Here is a 19386-nt window from a genome sequence, read left to right on the forward strand (position 1 = left end):
GGTATGCTCTGTACAATAGAGTTTACAAAACCATAGTAACTCTGACCATGTGTACTGTGTACACAATGGAAAAGCTTCAGCAATAATGCTAAAACATGTTCAGAAATAAAGTAAAATAAATTATACAAAAAATCCAACATTGTATAATCTGTTTGAATTTGTAATCATTAATGATCAATTGGTTTATTTTAATTATCTAAACAAGAGTGGGTCTAAGTACCACTTGCATTTAACTATTAATCTATATTAATCCTGCAACAACATTGAATACAATAAAAAATAGTAAAAGATTCAAGATGCAAGTTAAGGGAGACAGCACTGTATAGATCTGCCACTGTTTAGAGCTTTTAAATTGAGCCTATGCTTTTTTTCCAACTAGCTAGATGGTATTGCTGCATATCTGTAGCAGGTCTAACCTGACCACTGTCTGATTACCCCTGTTGTGTTTATTTCTTTGTTTGTTGCAGGAGAGCTTAGCCAGGCTACAGAGAGCATTTGCTCGGAAATGGGAATTTATATTCATGCAAGCAGAAGCCCAAGCAAAGTAAGCTAAGTGTGTGTGTGTGTGTGTGTGTGAGCGTGGGAACCCTTTTTTATTTTTAAATGTACAGTGTCCAATTATTTTCAATTTTCAATTTTCTCCACAATTTAGAATGTCCTACACACAGCTCAAGAGAACTGAAGGTTCAGTGGGCGTCCTCCGATCCCATGACCAAGCCAATTTTGTCTTTCAAATGCAGGGACTCGAGAGTGGATGTCAGTGAGCTACTGGTCTCAGGAGGACAAAGATCAGACCTACAGTTGTCCGCCTGAGCTCGCCAGGCAGCTGGCCGATAGGGTCCGCTGTAGCATGATGAGGAGAAACAGTCCCAGATGGTTTTGTATCCCTAACCCACAGGAGTGCCTAAGCCTCTGTAACGCTACCTCCGAAATACCCAGCAAAACTCAATGAATTCGCTCAACCTGGACGCAAACCTGCGCTCACCTGATTCTATGATTCACCCTGCACACAACGTGGCCATGCTGTTAGCTGGTGTATATTTTTTTTATAATGCATTATATACATGCTTTATTTTTTTTGTAGAGTTGACAAGAAACGAGACAAAATTGAAAGGAAGATACTTGATAGTCAAGAAAGAGCCTTTTGGGATGTGCACAGGCCAGTTGTAAGTAATTTTCCATCTCAACTTTTAATGCAGAAAAAGAGAAAATGTCAGATTTTGCATGCCATTCATTTTAAGGAGTTTTGCATATCCATTTACTTGTTAATGTCATTTTTTGCTTGTAATTGCACAGTGTTCTGTACACAGTGCAATAGATTTTGTCTCAAACATGTATGGTGTCTAATTTTGGGTTTGTTATGTTATTTGGACAGACCTAGATTAAATGCCGTTCCAAACGTTTTCAATGTCCACTCAGTTGTATTTATTTAACCAAACCGTTTAGATCATTTACATTGATGACGTGGCAAGACAGCAGCCACAAATACACCAGTTTTAAGACACATCCTGCTGCTTAATTCTTATGGCCTCAATGCATTTTCTGGTACACCAATGCTTTTAAAGACAGCCGTGTTCTTCCTTTGGAGCAGAAGCATCTTATTTGTTTAAGAAAGTCCTCATATTGAGAAGATGTATTCAATAGAAAATATGGAGAGCAACGTTTTACCGGCTTCTCGTTTTGGTTTATAAGGTCAATCATACTTACTTGAATTGTAGCATATACCAGAGGTGGCGAAACTGTAGCTTGGGCAGTTCAAGTGCGGCTCCCGGTGAAACGCTGGGTGACGCACACTTTGCGGCTCGAATGAACTGAAGAAAGAATAATAAACGGAAAAAGAAAAGAGGGAAAGTAAAAAGTTTATTATTTTTGTTCTCTGTATTAATTCATGTTAATTATTCTTTCTTTTCTCCTGTTCTCTCCTGTTTTTTTGAGCCTGAGAGGATATTTTGTCACTTGTTGACTGGCACATGTGTATTTTGATTACCGGCTGAAAGCCGAATGTGCAGTTGAGAGTCAATTTCATAATTTGGAATTAGTGCTCGTTCATTTCATGGAGACAATGGCATTGAGCAAGCCCTCCACAAGTAATGAATGAAAGTATGAGGCTTTAAACCAGACTGGGAGAAAGTGTTTGTTTTCACTGAAAACAGTAAACCTGTGTCTCATCTGCAACAAATCGCTTGCACACTATCGCCTGTACAAGGCGAGCAACCTCAAACGTCATTATGAAATAAATCACAACACATTTTCATCTGAATATCTTCCTGGATCAGACTTGAGGCAGATGCTGCTTTCAGTGTTCAGTAAATAAGCTGATTTAATGACTCAAGGGAATTTTGTATGGCAAGCATGGAATATCGCTTGTGCCAAACGCCCTTATTCAGATGAATGAATCTGAATCTTTTTTTTTTTAATAAAATTGGAGTGTTGGCTCTAGACTAGAGAATGCATGTTTAAATGTTATATTGCAGGTCTAAAATTGATATTATATTTACATATCTTATGTCTTGTCATGAGCAGGTACTGTAATCCCTTTCAAAATAAATACAGTACATTTGTTCCACAAAGCTCTCAAAAGTATTTAATCTACCAAAGCAGTCACAATTTTTTTTTTTTTAAACCCAGCATTCAGATCTTCAAGGTAAGAGCTTGTTAAAAAGAATCCTTACAAAAATTTATTTCATGTGTTTTTTCTGGAAGAATCATGGAAGTTATTGTATTTTGTTTCATAATTGAATATGTTTCATTTAACAAGGATAATACATACTGTATAAACAGAAATAATGGAAAAACATGCCACACAATACAAATTACACCAGCTATGAGGCTCTGCAATGTTCTATTTGCTGTTCTTGTGTATTTTTCTGCCATCAAGAGACAGCCTAACATCTAATGTACTGTACAGCAATGCTAGTATTTAAAATGTCTTGCTCGCAAACAGTTCATGTTTTACAGTGCGTGTCTTGCGGCTCTCGACCATATGGAAATTTTGGTATGCGGCTCATAGGGTCAGGAAGTTTGGTCACACCTGGTATATACAAAGTCTATACTCTAAGACTAAAAAAGGTTTGGGACAGTACACCACAGGTGTATACTGTAGTTGAACTGAGACCTGAAAAAGTATTCTCAGTTTGCTTATCTGGCAGCTGCTTTACTATTTCTTTCATTAGCACTCAGTGGAGAATGCTGAACCAATGAGGTCACAATCACATTTAAAATGGGTCTCTGTTGCCAGCGTGAAACAATCATTGTGCACTCAATTGGCACTGGCAGTTCCAATTAGAATCTGGTCAAAGAAAGACTTAGCAAGGGTCAATTGCACAGTATGTCTGTGGAAAGGCTATGGCAAAGCCTTAAATGAACATGTGGCAGAGAATGAAATGCAGGCTTTATTTGATGTGTTAACTTGCCTCGTCACCTGTACTTCAATGAATGTGATGGCAAATTACTTGCAAAGGAAATATTTAGCTAAGAAAGTAATGTAAGACCAGTCATAGATTTGCTTCTTCAGATTCAGTCAGTGACAGTTTAATATTAATCGGCATGTGCTTGTTCAGGGAGCCTTCTTATTGGGTGTTTGAGAGGTCATGAGGTCAGATGCTGGAATCCAGACAAACCCTCTTTTTCTACCAGCATTTGGTCTTACCAGAGTTCTGAATTGCTTTTGGAATTATGGCTTAGAGTTATAAAACCCTGTAGTGTTTATAAGAAACACATTACTTTCCTTTCAAGTATCCTCTTCTAATTATCGTGGCAACATATTTTTCAAGATAGTTACATTTATATTCTTACATATCGTGGCAAGATATTTCTCAACACTCACTCATGGGTGTTCAGCATGAGAAGGATGATTTCTCATGGTGTAACCAGATCATTCTTCCTCCTGCAACAATCATTCAGATTTTCTGTTCACACAGTAGCCATTCATTTCAATCAAAATAATGCAGAAGGTTTCTTGTACACACTACAGATCGTTCTGTAACCCTTTAATCGTATATGATTTCTCAGCTGATTGTAAGTTAAGTACAAATATTCCTATAGAGCTTCAATTAGATATTTGATTAGTGCTGGGGCAAATATCTAAATATTCGAACAAATATTTTTTGACATGCATTCAGATACAAAAATCAGATGTTCATATTTGCTAAGTGACAAAAATACCTTCACTTATTTACTGTCTCACCAGAATTTGCGCGACAGTTTAAAAAAATGGCAAATGAAAAAGAGCTCTGTGTGATATGTGAGATGAATATATATATATATATATATATATATATATATATATATATATATATATATATATATATATAAAACACATGATCAACACAGCAGCTCTTGAGCCTGTATTTAAAAGTTTTAGGCAGAAAAAAATAACAAACCAGGTTATGCGTGTGCATGCATAGTGATCTCTATGGAAAGCCATCTGGGACAAAAACACGTTGTGCTGCTTTAGAGCGATTCATTATCTCATGGGACAGAAAAAAGGCAAGCATGCCATTCTGAAATGCCTCATTTAAACAGTACCCAACTTCCTGAACATTTTGTGTAGTGATTTTTATATAGATTGAATATATTATATATTTTTTATTGCGACTTTCTTTACAATGGCACTTAAAAGTTTAATTTCAATTTTTAAAGTTTAAAGTTAAATTTCAGTTTTTGTTTGCTTGTTCAGCTACATAAAGGCACAAGTAAACCTCATGTTACTACTTTATGAAAATGTGTCGGTGGTCGCTGTTTACTGTGAAGAAACGGCAATGGCAAGGAATGAAAAAAAAGAAAAAGAAAAAAATGTGGTGTCAGCGTTATGTACGATTTATTTCAGGAATAAACAACATTTAACTTGAGCTGCTATTTGGCTCCTTTGTTCTGTAGTTAATTCACTGGGGTAAAGTAAGGACTGCACAACATATTCTTTACTCCTGGGATATTCTTCTACTTTAATGTGTTACATATTGTAATGTCTTGCTATAAATTAAAGGCACACACACAGGGGCCACGGCCACGCACTGCTGCTATGCTGTCAGAGCAAATAATGTCTTTTATTTTTGAAAAATGAACGAATATCTGAATGAATATTTAAATTCTATGTGAATATCCGCACATGAAAATCCTGCATTCGTCCCTGCACTATATTTGATCCATGTGGAAAGTAGATACCAAGCAAAGGAAATACAGTGATCTCCAAACAGAGTCATTCTGTGCAGTTACCTAAATGTAATGTCATTAGTTAAAACCATATCGAACTTGCAATCCTTGCTGTTAAGAATCATTTACATTATGTAACCTGCTCTTACCAGACAGCGAACCTCTAGAAAAGTTAGATTACATCTTAAATACACATGAATTTAAGAACCACCATGGGTGTCTGCATTAAGATTTGAATTTATAAACACTTTTTCTATACAGTTCATCTTAATGTGTATTAAGTTGCAAAGCCACAGGCTATTGGTATTGACTCCTGTAAACAGTGACAGGTTTCAGACAGCTACAAGTCATCCACAGACAGACATCATAGCATACTTCGTCTCAGTAAGATTAAAGGACAATTATTTGACATTATTGCTTTTTCTTTTTGTTGTTAGAATAGTTTCATCATGAGTGCTACACAGGACAGGAACAATCACATATTTCAACAGATCGATCCACTATGTGGCTTAAAAGCATAAGCCTTTAGCAGTGCAAATCAGTAAATGCTGGCCTCTAGTGGATAATAACTCTCTAGTGTTGTTTTCTGCTTCTATTTTTGGAACTAATATGTCAGGTCACTATAAAATTATATATAGTATATAATTTAAAGTGCAGCTCCTTTTTTTTTTTTTTTTTTACAAATATAACTATTTTGTTAAATAATTATATGTCTGTGACATTTAGGTGTGATACTAAATCGTTGGAAGACCTGTTATCTAGCTAGCATGTAGTTAGGTTCCTATATCACTACGACACATATCCTCCCTACACCATTGACATTTCTGTTACAAATACTACCAGGTAAATTGCAGGGTCCCCCAACTGAGAGAGAGAAGACAAAAGTTCAGCTAAATAACAAACTTTCCCATGGCAAGAACGTTCTGAAGGTAAAGTGCACTCAGTGGATACCACAGAGACAATTCTGCATTCTAACTTCAAGCGTCTAAATGCAGCAATGCAATTGACTGCTTCATGTATAAATATTTAGTCCATGATGATATCTGAATTGATGAAAATTAGTTATTTAGCTGACATAGTGTGTTGGGGGATGTACACATACAGTATAACACGGATGATGTTCTCTCTTACCTATCAGAGTCTAATCAAAACTTTGTGTAAAATCATAAAGTTTTGATTAGATTTATTAGTGGAAAAAAACAAACTGATCAATACCTGAAATAAAGGAAGGGTGGCCATGGGCTTGCAGTGGTTTATTCTGTTGGTAATTGGCAAGTATTGCGCTGAAGTGATAGTGCCAATAACAACAGATAGTCCCATGCCTGCTGGGTTACAGACATCAGTGTTTTGACCCTAATGCAGGGATTTGGAGACTCTTCTGCAGGACACTTCACATCTTTCTCTTTCTTGGCATATCTGATCGGGTCTGTCTGAGTTGCTTTCTCTCATGTCATCTGAACGTGTATTGTTTTCATATGGTGCAGATTCCTTCATGCTGTCCTAGAGGTTTATAAATATGGTATTGAATATGCATGCCCAAGGGACTGTTGGATTAATAGGTTTGAATAAATCTTACACTCATGTGGAAGAGTGGGAGCCTGCAGTCCAGGAGCACTTGGAAATCTTAATGAAGTCTGCCAGTGATGTCCTAGGCAGAGCTCTGAGTCTGTCTGGCATCCAAAGATTGATCCACCAACCCTATTAGCCTCATCCCCTTAAATAGGCGTGCATGAAAAACTCCCTATACAGTAGCTAGATTGGAACAGTTTGAGCCATCTGCCCCTGAGACATTTTAAAGACTCTCCAAGCAGATGTTTGGTTATTAAGAACCATCCCCAAAAGCTCTTATTAGTGCCACCGCATACTCTTCATTTCAACGTTTTGAGTTATGAAGTTGAATGAATGCATTCTTGTAAATCACAGTTAATCTCCAGACAGGTAACTAGAACGATGCCAAGCAGCACAGCTGATCTGTTAACACTGGGATTGTATTTCTAGGAACTATAGACACATATACATATATAAAAACTCACTGTTCGTTGACGTTGAGTGTGCGAAGCAACGGGGAAATACAGGAGCTTTTATAAAATTTAATATTGGTCGATATGAACTGAAATTAGTCAAATAAAATTCAGTGTATGGTCACATTGTCGACCAAGTAAAATCTAACATACCTCAAATTAATGGAATAAATAAATAAATAAATAAAAAATAATGCAATTTCCCCCCAAAAAAAGGATATCTCAAGGGTTGTATTTAAACATAACATCTAGTGATCTCTAATGTTACATTTCCTTGATATTTTCGAAGTCACCAGAGTTACTTTGTGGAATGAGCAAACTGACAGGGCAGCCCTTTAAAAACAAAGTTACATAAAGAGACTTATTCTTATTCTAAGATTGAATATAATCAATTTTAATAATGCATTCTGACTTTAATCAAATTAAGTTGCTTAAAGCTTCACACTTTATCCAACATGCCTGGTGAATCTTAAGATTCTAACATCAACCAATTTCAGTTTCCAAGACTGTGCTACTAAGGAAGACCTGCAGTACTAAGGAAAGTGGAGCAATGACTTGGACCAATAAACATTAAGGATGGAGATTTCCTCTTACTGACTGACATGTAAAGTAGCATGTAGCATGTTTTCAACTCACACTCAAAGTCATGTGGAACACTGAAGAAGTGAAGAGCAAGAGTCTGCAACCAATAAACTCTTCACATTCTAATTGGACGTGTGACCAGGATGATATCCTGCAGAAATATGTTTTTTGCATGTTGCTTTGTATGTCCATCTGAGGCAAATCGCAGGGTTGTCTCCTTATATACACTTGCATTCCCACTAGAGACTGTGCCATAACCTGATATAGACCACATAAACAAGCTTGGATGCTCGTTTCAAGTAAATCAGCATGTGATTGTGGGGAGCAATCAGACTTTGTCCTGTGACGTGATCTTGGTTTGGTTCCATACTTTGCCCAGTTTTTTCAAGTCAGCTGTATCACAGACATTGTCATAAAAGTATAGTACTAGCATACAGTACTACTACTACTACTACTACTACTACTACTAATAATAATAATAATAATAATAATAAATAATAATAATAATAATAATAATAATACGCTACCATTCACTCATTAATTCAATTATTTATTTTTATATAATTTTTATTTTTTTAGCCTGGTTGTGTTAACACTACAGAAGTTGACATAAAGAAATCATCAAGAATGAAAAACCCTCATAAAACAAGAAAGGTGAGTGCATGGTGACCTTGCTTTCTCTGCTCTAAGTGTTACAAAAATAGAAAAACATCTAAACATTCTCAAAATGGCCATCAAATGTACACACTGTGTGACTGTCCATAAGGCCTTTGTAAGTGTTTCGTACTTAGATAGTTTATCGTTCACACAGCAGAAACTGAAATGATCTGCGCCCAGGTTTGATTCCCCAAGTGAGCCGAGACCACCTGTTTTTCAGATCTCAGACCGGACCATTTTAAACGAGCTGGGGTCGATTGGAAGCATTAACATGGTGCTTCAATCGATCTGAATCGCTCCTATGTGAATACCCTCAAAGTTAATCAGACAATTACTTTGTCAGTATAACTTTGAGAAAGGCATTAGCTAAAACCTTTGTCTAGTTAATTAATTATATTTTTTACAGTTTTACTTCTGTACTGTACTGTTTACAGCCAGTTGTAATAAGTTTGTCTCATACCACTTTTATATTTTCTGCTTGCATTCTAGTCTGTATACGGACTACAGAATGATATCCGGAGTCACAGTCCTACCCACACGCCAGCCCCTGAAGCCAAGCAGCCAACTGCAGAAGAGCTGCAAGATAAGGTAAGAGATTGTGCTTGAGATTCTACTGTACTGAATGTAATGCAATATAATACCATTGAATTTTATATAGCACCTTTCATAACAGAGTTATCACAAAGTGCTGAACAGTTAAGAATAAGCCAAATCAAAAAGGTACATTTTTAACATAGTGATACCAATGCACTGTTTGTTTTTACTGTTCATTGCAGATAAAGTTCTGGCAAGTCCAATTAGATAGACACCGATTAAAAATGTCTAAAGTTGCAGAAAGGTATGTTTTTATTTATTTAATATCTAAATATGATGCTTTGATTTATAACTAAAGGTACTGCTTGTTGGTTAAAAACAAGCAAACCGTTATTTTACTGATACATGTCTGCCAAATTCGAATTTCAGGTCTCCTGTCTTTAATTTTAAAATGAATAAAAATTTGTCTATTAGGGGAAAACTATATTTACCTAAACTCAATGTAAAGCTCCTTTGAACTGCATGTCCTATTAGTCTCACAGGCCTCAAATATAGAAGATCAGAGCTTTGGACATAAACATTAAACTGATAAAAAAAAAAAAAAAAAAAAAAAAAGATAATCCAGTACTGTTATTTCTTAATATGAATTTGCCAAACTCAATGAACATACCTGAATTTATCAACAGATTAAATCAAAAGAATGCTGCTGGGCTTAATTATAGTTAAAATTTAAATTTATTAATTAAATTATAGTTAAATTATTTAAAACTGTCTTTCTGTCTGTCTGTCAGTCTGTGCTGAGTGGTATAGAGTATGCATGTCTAATTTACACAGCTATAGTTTTTTTGTATGTTCTTTCTTCCACTTGCTATTTTGTTGCTCTGCTATTGATTTTTTTTCTTTGTTGTCTCTAACTGTTGGTTTGAGAAGGCATTTTTTTTTAGAAAAAATGATCTGTGATTCACTGAAATCTTGTGATACTGAAATGTTTCAACTCTGTTGGTCCAAACTGCTTTATTATGTTATATAGAGGCCTACCAAGCCAACAGCTCACAATGTGACATTCATTTCTGCATTATTTTGTGTTGATATATACAGCTCTATAATGACACAAAACATGTAAATCGATATTGTGCGACAACTAAAATAAATGTTTAATTATCAGGGTTACATTATGTCATAAAATAAATGTTGTTTTGTTTTTTTTAATTTAGTAATCACCAGTTATTTTATTATTTTCTCCCAATTTGGCCAATTATTTTTAGGCTCAGCTCACAGCTACCACCTCTGTGCTGACTCGGGAGCGGTGAAGACGAAAACACGTTGTCCTCTGAAGTGTGTGTCGTCAGCTGACCGTTTTTTTTTCACACTGAAGACTCACTGTGCAGCCAACACAGAGCTACAGTGTTGGAGGACAATGCAGCTCTGGGCAGCTTATAGGCAAGCCTGCAGGCGCCTGGTCAGACTACAAGGGTTGCCGGTGCATGGTGAGCTGAGAACAACCTGGCTGACCTAAGCCCCCCCCCACCCCCCACAGGGTGGTGAGTGGCCAATTGTGTGACGCCCCCTGGGAGCTCCATTCTACAGTCGGCTATAGAATAACCTGGACTTGAACCAGCAACCTGCAGGCTATAGGGCGCGTCCTGCACGCCTCTCGGAATGCCTTTACCAGATGCACCACTCAGGAGCCCCTAAAATAAATGCTTAATTATCAGGGTTACATTATGTCACCATATTTTCATATTCAAGGTCTGTTAAATGTTTCTGACTTTGAATAATTTTAATGCAAAATGGAGAATTTAAACTGATTACCAGTACCTGGTAGGTTGAATTCAGTCACAGTTAGTTGTTCAAATAATTAAAATAACAGAAGCAACAAAAGTCCAAAACCTTAACTGTAAAAAGCAATTATTTAACAGGAAACATGGGCATCACCACCTCCTGCAGTTTAATTTGAGCGGGTGTTTTCTGAGGGCTTGTGTTGATTGCCAGCAGGATATTTTACTGTCTGATTCACCAGGTAGATCCAGCCCAGGCCGGTACTGCCTGCACTGTAATTGCCAGTGTACAACTCCCATGTGGGGAAGCCTGTTAGATGAGCTCTGGTAGTCTCAGCTGAGTTCCAGAAGGGCAGCTTCCCATAGCACACATACCTCCAGCACTATTAGGGCCATGCTTTTCATGCTTCTGCTTGTTTGCAATCAGTCCCATTCCATTTCCATCTGTATTCAGAGATAAGCAAATCGAGGAACACATTGAAATCCACTATTTATATCTCAGTTACTGCATTCATTTTAATGGATGCTGAGGTTTTTATGTTTATAAATCAGATTCTCAAGCTTGATGGTTCATGTTTTAAGGGCAGCACTGCTATGTTCACAATTCCTCTACATGTTTTCCAGCTGTAGTTTCCTCTATACTTTGTGATGCCTTTAATCTGAAACCAGCCATTTTACAGCTGTATTTATGTTTGTTTTGCAGTATTAAAACATTTGAAAGTAAAATAATATGTTTGTATACATCTTTCCATTGCAGTTTATTAGGCTACACAGAGCAGTATATTGAATATGACCCATTTCTCACACCTCCTGACCCTTCGAATCCCTGGATTTCAGATGACACCACCATCTGGGAGTTAGAAGCAAGGTTAGCAACAATGTTTTTTTATGTCGGTTCTCACACACAACAATAGTAACAGAAAGGCATACAATGAATATGTATAAAATGTATGATGTCTGAGGGATAAGGATATGCTTAGCTTGTGTTGTGGGGGTATTTTCTATGTATTGTTGTAGTAATGTGTATTCTTTTTTATTCTGTATATGTACGCTGTATTTTTATACATTAATGATTGAAGTCTATTTTCAGTTAGTTATTAGGCTACACAGAGCAAGAAAGTGTCTAGCTGACTAGCTGGAAGTGCTGGACAACCCCTTAAGGCCAACACAGGAGTAGAAATGATTTACATTGTGTTTGGCAATGAGCCATAAAAAATTAATACCGCAGAATGTTTGATCAAACTTTCCATGGCTATGTAGCCCATTTAAGAAGATTTTAACCAGACACTTTTCCTTTAATTACTGTAATCATTCGAATTTAAGATGCACTTTTTAACCAATTTCTTCTTTAAAAAAACAGCCTGCTTCTTAAATTCAAGTACAGTATAGTGATGCTTGTATTAAAATCGCCATAAGAACATATGAAGAACATAAGAAAGTTCGGCCCATCTTGCTGGTTTTGATTTTAGTAGCTTATCGATCCCAGAGTCTCATCAATCAGCTTCTGTCAGCTTCAGCAACATTACTGGGGAGTTGGTTCCAGACGCCCACAACTCTCTGCATAAGAAAGTGCCTCCTTTATCTAATCTCGATTTGTGACCCCTGGTCCTTGTTTCTTTTTTCAGGTCGAAAAAGTCCCTTGGGTTGACATTGACAATACCTTTTAGAATTTTGAATGCTTGAATCCGATCACCACGTAGTCTTCTTTGTTCAAGACTAAATAGATTCAATTCTTTTAAACCAGGAATAATTCTGGTCGCTCTACTTTGCACTCTTTCTAGAGCAGCAATATCCTTTTTGTAGCAAGGTGACCAGAACTGCACACAATATTCTAGATGAGGTATTACTAATGCATTGTAAAGTTTTAACATTACTTCCCTTGATTTAAATTCAACACTTTTCACTATATATCCGAGCATTTTGATGGCCTTTTTTATAGCTTCCCCACATTGGCTAGATGAAGACAAGATAAACTCCTAGATTCCTTCTTCAATTTCAGTGTCTCCCATATGGTATTTACAGTGGACATTTGTATTGCCTGCATGCAGTACCTTACACTATTCTATATTAAAAAGCCAGGTGTCTGCCCTACTCTGAATGCTGTCTAGATAATTTTGAGTGACCTTTGCTGCTGCAACGGTGTTTGCCACTGCACCTATTTTTGTGTCATCTACAAATTTAACAAGTTTGCTTACTATACCAGAATCTAAGTTATTAATGTAGATTAGGAGGAGTGGAGGACATAATACTGATCCCTGTGGTACTGGTTACCTTGCTTCATTTTGAGGTTTCTCCTTTAATCAGCACTTTCTGTGTTCTACATGTTAACCACTCCCTAATCCATATGCATGCATTTCATTGAATCCCTACTGCATTCAATTTGAGAAGAAATCTTTTATGTGGGACTTTGTCAAAAGCTTTCTGGAAATCTAAATAAGCCATATCATATGCTTTGCAATTATCCATGTCGATGTTGCATCCTCAAAAACAAGCAGGTTAGTTAGACACGATCTCCCTTTCTTATAACCATGCTGTCTCCCAAGATACTGTTACCATATAGTTAATTTTCCATTTTGGATCTTATTATAGTCAGGATTATTGGTCTGTAGCTACCTGGTTCGGCTTTGTCTCCCTTTTTGTTGATCGGTATTACGTTTGCAATTCTCCAGTCTGTCGGTACAAGCCCTGTCTCAAGAAACTGTTGCATGATCTTAGTTAGTGGTTTGTAAATAACTTATTTAATTTATTTGAGTACTATTGGGAGGATCTCATCCATCCCAGGGATTTGTTTATTTTAAGAGCTCCTAGTCCCTTTCCGTAACCTCCTTTGTAAAAACTTGTGAAAAGTAATCATTTAATGTATTTGTTATTTTTTCTCTTCATCTATGATGTTCCCATTTGTATCTCTAAGTTTCTGTAACATGTATCACATCGTAATTACTTGTTAGTGCAGTAGCTTCAAGTTTTAACATTTTGTTTTTGAGACTTCTACATTAGATGGTGAACGGTTATCTTACCTGAGCTGTTGCCCTTGTTTTGATGTAGTCTCCTCCTGTTTTTTTTTTTTTTTTTTTTTTTTTTTCCCCGCTTCCTTTCTAATTTAAATGCTTCTGAATCTCCTTGAGGATCCTTTCTCCGAGTAGATTGGTTCTTTTTTTATTTAAGTGCAGTCCGTCCCGCCTATATAGATAGTCCTTGTTATAAAATGTGGGCTAGTGTTCAAGGAAGGTGAAGCCTTCCTGTATTCATCACAATTTCAGCCATTTCAGGTTATTTATTTCCAGCTATCTGTATGCGCCTCTGCAAGATGCCGGCAGTATTCCAGAAAATATCAGTTTTGGTCTTGTCTTTGAATTTCCTTCCTAGCTCTCTGAATTTGTTTTGCAGGGATCTTGGTCTGTCTCTTCCAATGTTGTTTGTACCAATGTGTATGACTGCTACCGGGTCATCTCTTGTTCCTTCTAGGAGCCTGTCCACATTCTCAGTGATGTGTGTAACAAAGGCTCCTGGAAGGCAGCACACTGTTGTTGTAAGGGGGTTCAGGCTGCACAGTGAACTTGCTGTTTTTCTCAATATGGACAACCATGACCTCCCTTTCTTTTGCTGCCTGGCCACTGTTTATGGGATCCTGGATGTTGTTCCTTTAGTTCTCTTGATGCTGGTTTTGATCATCAAAATCTTGAAGTGGGTCAAATTTGTTGGATGTTTTGATTTCTGGCAGTTGTGTTTGACTACATTTATTTTTTTCCCTGTCTCTGCCTACCTGAACCCAGCTGTTTTGATCCTCTTCTACCTCCCTGGTGGCTTTCTGTCTGTTAGGGGTGCAAACTTCCAAGAATTTCGGGTGTGCCAGCTTCTCAAATTCCTGTCATTTCATGCAACTCCATTTCTAGCATACTTGCTCATTGAAGCAAGTCCTGGATCTTGCAACACTTTGCACACAAGTGGTTTAGCTCTGCTTGGTTTTCTTGGATTTCCCACATCATGTAGGTGTCAGAAGGCCATGTTAATTATTATTGGGGTTTTTTGTAAGTTTAAGTTTAGTTTCTGCAGCTGTCAACCTGCTTTCAAACTGCTTCTATTTGAAAAGTGGGTGCCTTGACAAATTGTGTTAGGAAGCAGCCATTTGTCATTTCTACCATTTAATTTCTGCTGTTGTGCTCCCCAGCGTGTTTTCCCATTTTATGTGGGGGAAGTTGAAATCCCCCATTAGTATGGCTTCTGCAGAGTGGACATCCTTCTCCTCGATGTAAACAAAGAAAGCTTTCGCTCAGCACCCGCCTGCGTAGCTATGGCCATGGAGAAGTAGCCTCAATGTGGCGCTGCTGCATTAAGCAGGTGTAGGCTCCCCGGGCACACCCCCTAGCCAATCAGGACCTCCTGATCAGCTCAGTTCTAGGCAGCCTTCATGTTTACCACAGCAGGAGTGTTTTGTTATTAGGCTCAGGTCTAATCAGACCCACTTATTTTTTAACTTGCCAAGAAATATCACAGTTCACAAAAAGCGAGAAAAACACGTGCAAGTAATCACAACTGCAAATGAGAAGCAGTGCCTAATTGTAGTGCTCTGTGTGACAGCAAAAGGCTGCAAACTGCCTCCATACGTCGTTTTCTTATATGTGTAAATGCAGCTTTGTAAATGCATCTTTATTTGATTTTTTTTTCTTCAAGTTGAGGGTGAGAAATTTGGCCTGCATCTTAAATTCAGAGCACAAGGAGGTTAAGTGACTTGCTCAGGGTCACACAGTGAGTCAGTGGCTGAGTCGGGATTTGAACTTCCTGGACCACACAGCCTTTTGCAACTGCAGCCTTGAAATACTCTTTGATTCATGACTTACAGAATTGTGGATTGCTGTATTACTTACAGCACAAATATGTGCTTTTGTTATGACAAGCTTTCTTTGTGTCATGTCTTGGAACAATCAGTTGCCAATTGACTTATTATAATATAATATAATATTATATAATATATGACATGTGCTTACAGCAAAGAGCCTGGCCAGCAGAGGGTGAAGCGATGGGCCTTTGGTATAAATGAAGTTTTAAAAGATCAAGTGGGCCGAGAGCAGTTTCTCAAGTTTCTGGAGTCCGAGTTCAGCTCAGAAAATCTGAGGTAATACTTTGCCAAGTAAAAAAGTGGAATATTTTCTAAGCTTTCTACTCCAAAATGGGAATCGTCACATTTTGTTTTTTCAATTGAGAAAAAAAAAAAACATCTGTTAAAGCTACAAAACTAGAAACAAACACATTAGGTATTTCATGTGTGTTCAAGTTAAGTAACATTGTTTATTTTTCAATATTTAACCTTCTGAACAAATGGGGTAAAAACCTGTAGGAATTTTTTTTCCCAGGTTTTTGCTTGTTATTTAAAAATCCAAGCAAATGGGAAAAGGGATTCCTTAAGAAAATATAATATACTATAAAATGTAAAAAGTTATTATTTGTATGAACATTTTGCATGGCAAGGTTGTCTTGGTATAGTCTATAGTTGGTATAGAGTGTGATTCTGACATATCCTTGTGAACAGGTAAAGTTAAGTTGAGTGACACCAGATTATATCATGAACTATGATATTTACATAATTGATATTCCTATTTTAATAAACTCATATGGCTTAGTTTTGTGAAAATAACTGGTTAAGAACTGGATAACTACCACATAGGAATAGCTTTGTAATTAATCGTACTCTAACTATATTCATGTCTGCACTTCATTTTGCTCCATACATTCTCCAGGCTCAGCAGCACCTCAGCTCCCCCTCCTGGCTACACATGCAGGCTCCTATAGAATGTAGAACTTTCCATTTCTGTCTACCACAAGATTGCTCAGGGGGGTGGTGGGAGGGTCAAATAAACCCCAGATTGTGCTGTAATTCAGCCACGGCACTGGGGTGTACGCTCTTAATTTTAAGGAACAAAAATCATATCCTGTGGGATCAAATATTGCTTGAAGGTATCCTTTCCCTGCTGACCCTACTGACCCTGCTAGGGCTGGGATGAATACCAAGAAAAAGACAGAGTATACGCTATATATAAGTGTAGATAATCGGATATAATCGTGTCATTTCATTCAGAGTAAGTGCTGTTTCTGATTGAAGGTTTTGGTTAGCGGTCCAAGAGTTGAAAAAAAGGCCTATTCGTGAGGTACCTACTCGGGTCCAGGAGATATGGCTGGAATTTCTCGCTGCAGGGGCTCCCAGTGCCATCAATGTAGATTCAAAAAGTTACGGCAAAACCACACAAAACGTGAAAGACCCTGGGAGGTACACTTTTGAGGATGCTCAGGTAAGTACTGCATGATGCATCACTGAACAAAATCATATGAAGTGGCTAGGCAAAAAAGCATGTACTGATTGGTATGAAGTCATAATGCTTAAGGTTGTGGCAGTGATTTTAATGAAAGGAAAAATCTATCTATATTTTATAAATCTTTTGTTTAGACCTGCCTTATATTTCTAGTTGTTCAGTTGATTTCTCAGTAGGGATGAAGCAGAATATTTTATCATTAGTAAAACACATGAAGCGGTGGAGATGGCCGTTTACACGAGTTTCAATGTTTAAATAAATGTAATTAAGGAGGTCCACTTCACATTGGAGAAAACCACTAAAACAACATGTGGATTAGGGTCCATTCTGGCAGCATTAGACAGTCTTTTTAAACTATTATTATAGTTTATTATAAACCATTCTCTAAGAAACCACAGTACTGCTGCATATGTTTCCATGCCATATGATGACAACATTACAGTTTTCATAACAACTTCTTGTGACTTGATTTTCAGGAGCACATTTACAAGCTGATGAAAAGTGATTCCTACGCTCGTTTCATACGTTCCAGTGCCTACCAGGAGCTGCTACAGGCCAAGAAAAAGGTATAAACATAAACGCATTTAAACATGTTAATATTTCCAGAGGTACTTCTGAATAATCCTCACTGTACTAAACTACTCACATTTACTTACTGCTCAGAGTTACAAAGTAAATTTTATTAGCTACGTTTACAGCAGTGCAGTATTAAAGAATATTTTATTTTATTTTTACCCGAAGGTGTTGCCCATGAGTATGTCACAACGATAACTAGCAAATAGATTTTTAATTACAATTATTGATACAAAAAATAGATATGTTATTTAAATTTGCCATGTGTAAACGTAGCTAATCGTTCGATTTTTCCATGGCATGCTTATGATTTGATCTAGAATGCATTCATTTATTCATGTACTTATTAATGTGTTATTTTTATTTTGTTGAAAAAGCCAAAATTATTATTATTTGTTTATTTAGCAGATGCCTTTATCCAAGGCAACTTACAGAGACTAGGGTGTGTGAACTTTGCCTCAGCTGCAGAGTCACTTACAACATCTCACCCAAAAGAAAGAGCACAAGGAGGTTAAGTGCTTTGCTCAGGGTCACACAGTGAGTGAGCCAGGATTTGAACCGGGAACCTTCTGCTTACAAGCGCGTCAATTTAATCGCCAGACCACATAACCTGCAATTGAATGTATCTGTAGTTAATGCTCATTCAGTTACTGATGTTATTTTTTGGCTTCATGTCAACTATTGGTTCCTAAGTTTCACATTGCTTTGTCTGCAGCTCATTTTTATCACTCCTTTCTTTTAGCTGTGTGGTTTTTGTCTTGCTTTTTTCTTTCTTTTCTTTGTTTTTTTTCTTTGATTTTCATTTAAGTTGGAAAACACTCAGGACCGTAGAACCTCATTTGAGAAATTCACTTGCAATGTGGTAAGTTATCATTCTTGGAATGGCTAGCTGCAAGACATTAACAGTCCAGTGCAGCTATCACACACAATCACACACAATCATTCACACACAGTCACAAACAATCACACAATCATTCACACACAGTCACAGACAATCACACACAATCACTCACACACAGTCACAGACAATCACACACAGTAACACAATCATTCACACAGTCACACACAACCCACTGAGTCACATACACTCACACACGGTCACACACACGCATTCACATACAATCATTCATACACACTCACACACACACACAATCACACATGTTCCATTGCAAAACCTCCAATCCTGCCTCCTCCTCCCTGCTGCCCCCCTCATTGAATGTCTGAGTGTGTTCAGTTTTTGCTTCTGGCTTAACCAGTGGTGTAACTTTTTATTTATCCAGGTATTTCTCAGTGCTCTCTAAAGCATGAATTCCAAAGTATTTAAAAAACATGGATGTTTTCTTTGGATTTGGTCTATTAAAATCTGCTTGAAACCACTGAATAAATGCAACCCATCCCTCTTCTCAATATCGATTGGATAGGCAATTGATTGCATTCCTCCATTCACACATGGATTGGTTACTGGCTAGGTAGTTTACAGCTTGGGTTAGTTAAACTGCAGTTTAATGCAACTAGTTCATTCACCTGCTGTACTACTGGCTGTTTATATTCCATAAAGCATCATGTTGCTGGAAATGTCTTTATCATGCAACTCATGCAATTAAGAGTAACTTTTTAACTTCTGGGACAGGGTGTGGCTGAAGCAACCTTAACGCTAACTTGCTCTCAGGCTGCTTATCTTTTCATGCAAGTTTGTTTTCTTAAAGGAGTGTGTAAGTGTGATCAGTTATGTAACCAGGAAGATTCATACCTTTGCCCACCCCTAACCCCAGCCTCTCTTTCTGT

The 19386-nt window shown here is 37.2% G+C and overlaps 1 protein-coding gene across 3 annotated transcripts in view; it reads left to right on the forward strand.

Annotated features, from left to right (window-relative positions):
* LOC121316734 (regulator of G-protein signaling 7) overlaps positions 1-19386 on the forward strand; it is a 124809-nt gene that overhangs the window by 101583 nt on the left and 3840 nt on the right. For all 3 annotated transcript variants that reach the window (XM_041251864.1, XM_041251862.1, XM_041251863.1), the window contains exons 8-16: positions 468-544; positions 1085-1166; positions 8334-8408; positions 8901-8999; positions 9188-9249; positions 11481-11591; positions 15711-15836; positions 16821-17007; positions 17505-17594. In XM_041251864.1, coding sequence (XP_041107798.1) covers positions 468-544; positions 1085-1166; positions 8334-8408; positions 8901-8999; positions 9188-9249; positions 11481-11591; positions 15711-15836; positions 16821-17007; positions 17505-17594 — 909 coding nt within the window. The remainder of the gene's footprint in view (positions 1-467; positions 545-1084; positions 1167-8333; positions 8409-8900; positions 9000-9187; positions 9250-11480; positions 11592-15710; positions 15837-16820; positions 17008-17504; positions 17595-19386) is intronic.

This window comes from Polyodon spathula, chromosome 6 (genome assembly GCF_017654505.1).
Source record: "Polyodon spathula isolate WHYD16114869_AA chromosome 6, ASM1765450v1, whole genome shotgun sequence".
Classification (NCBI taxonomy): domain Eukaryota; kingdom Metazoa; phylum Chordata; class Actinopteri; order Acipenseriformes; family Polyodontidae; genus Polyodon; species Polyodon spathula.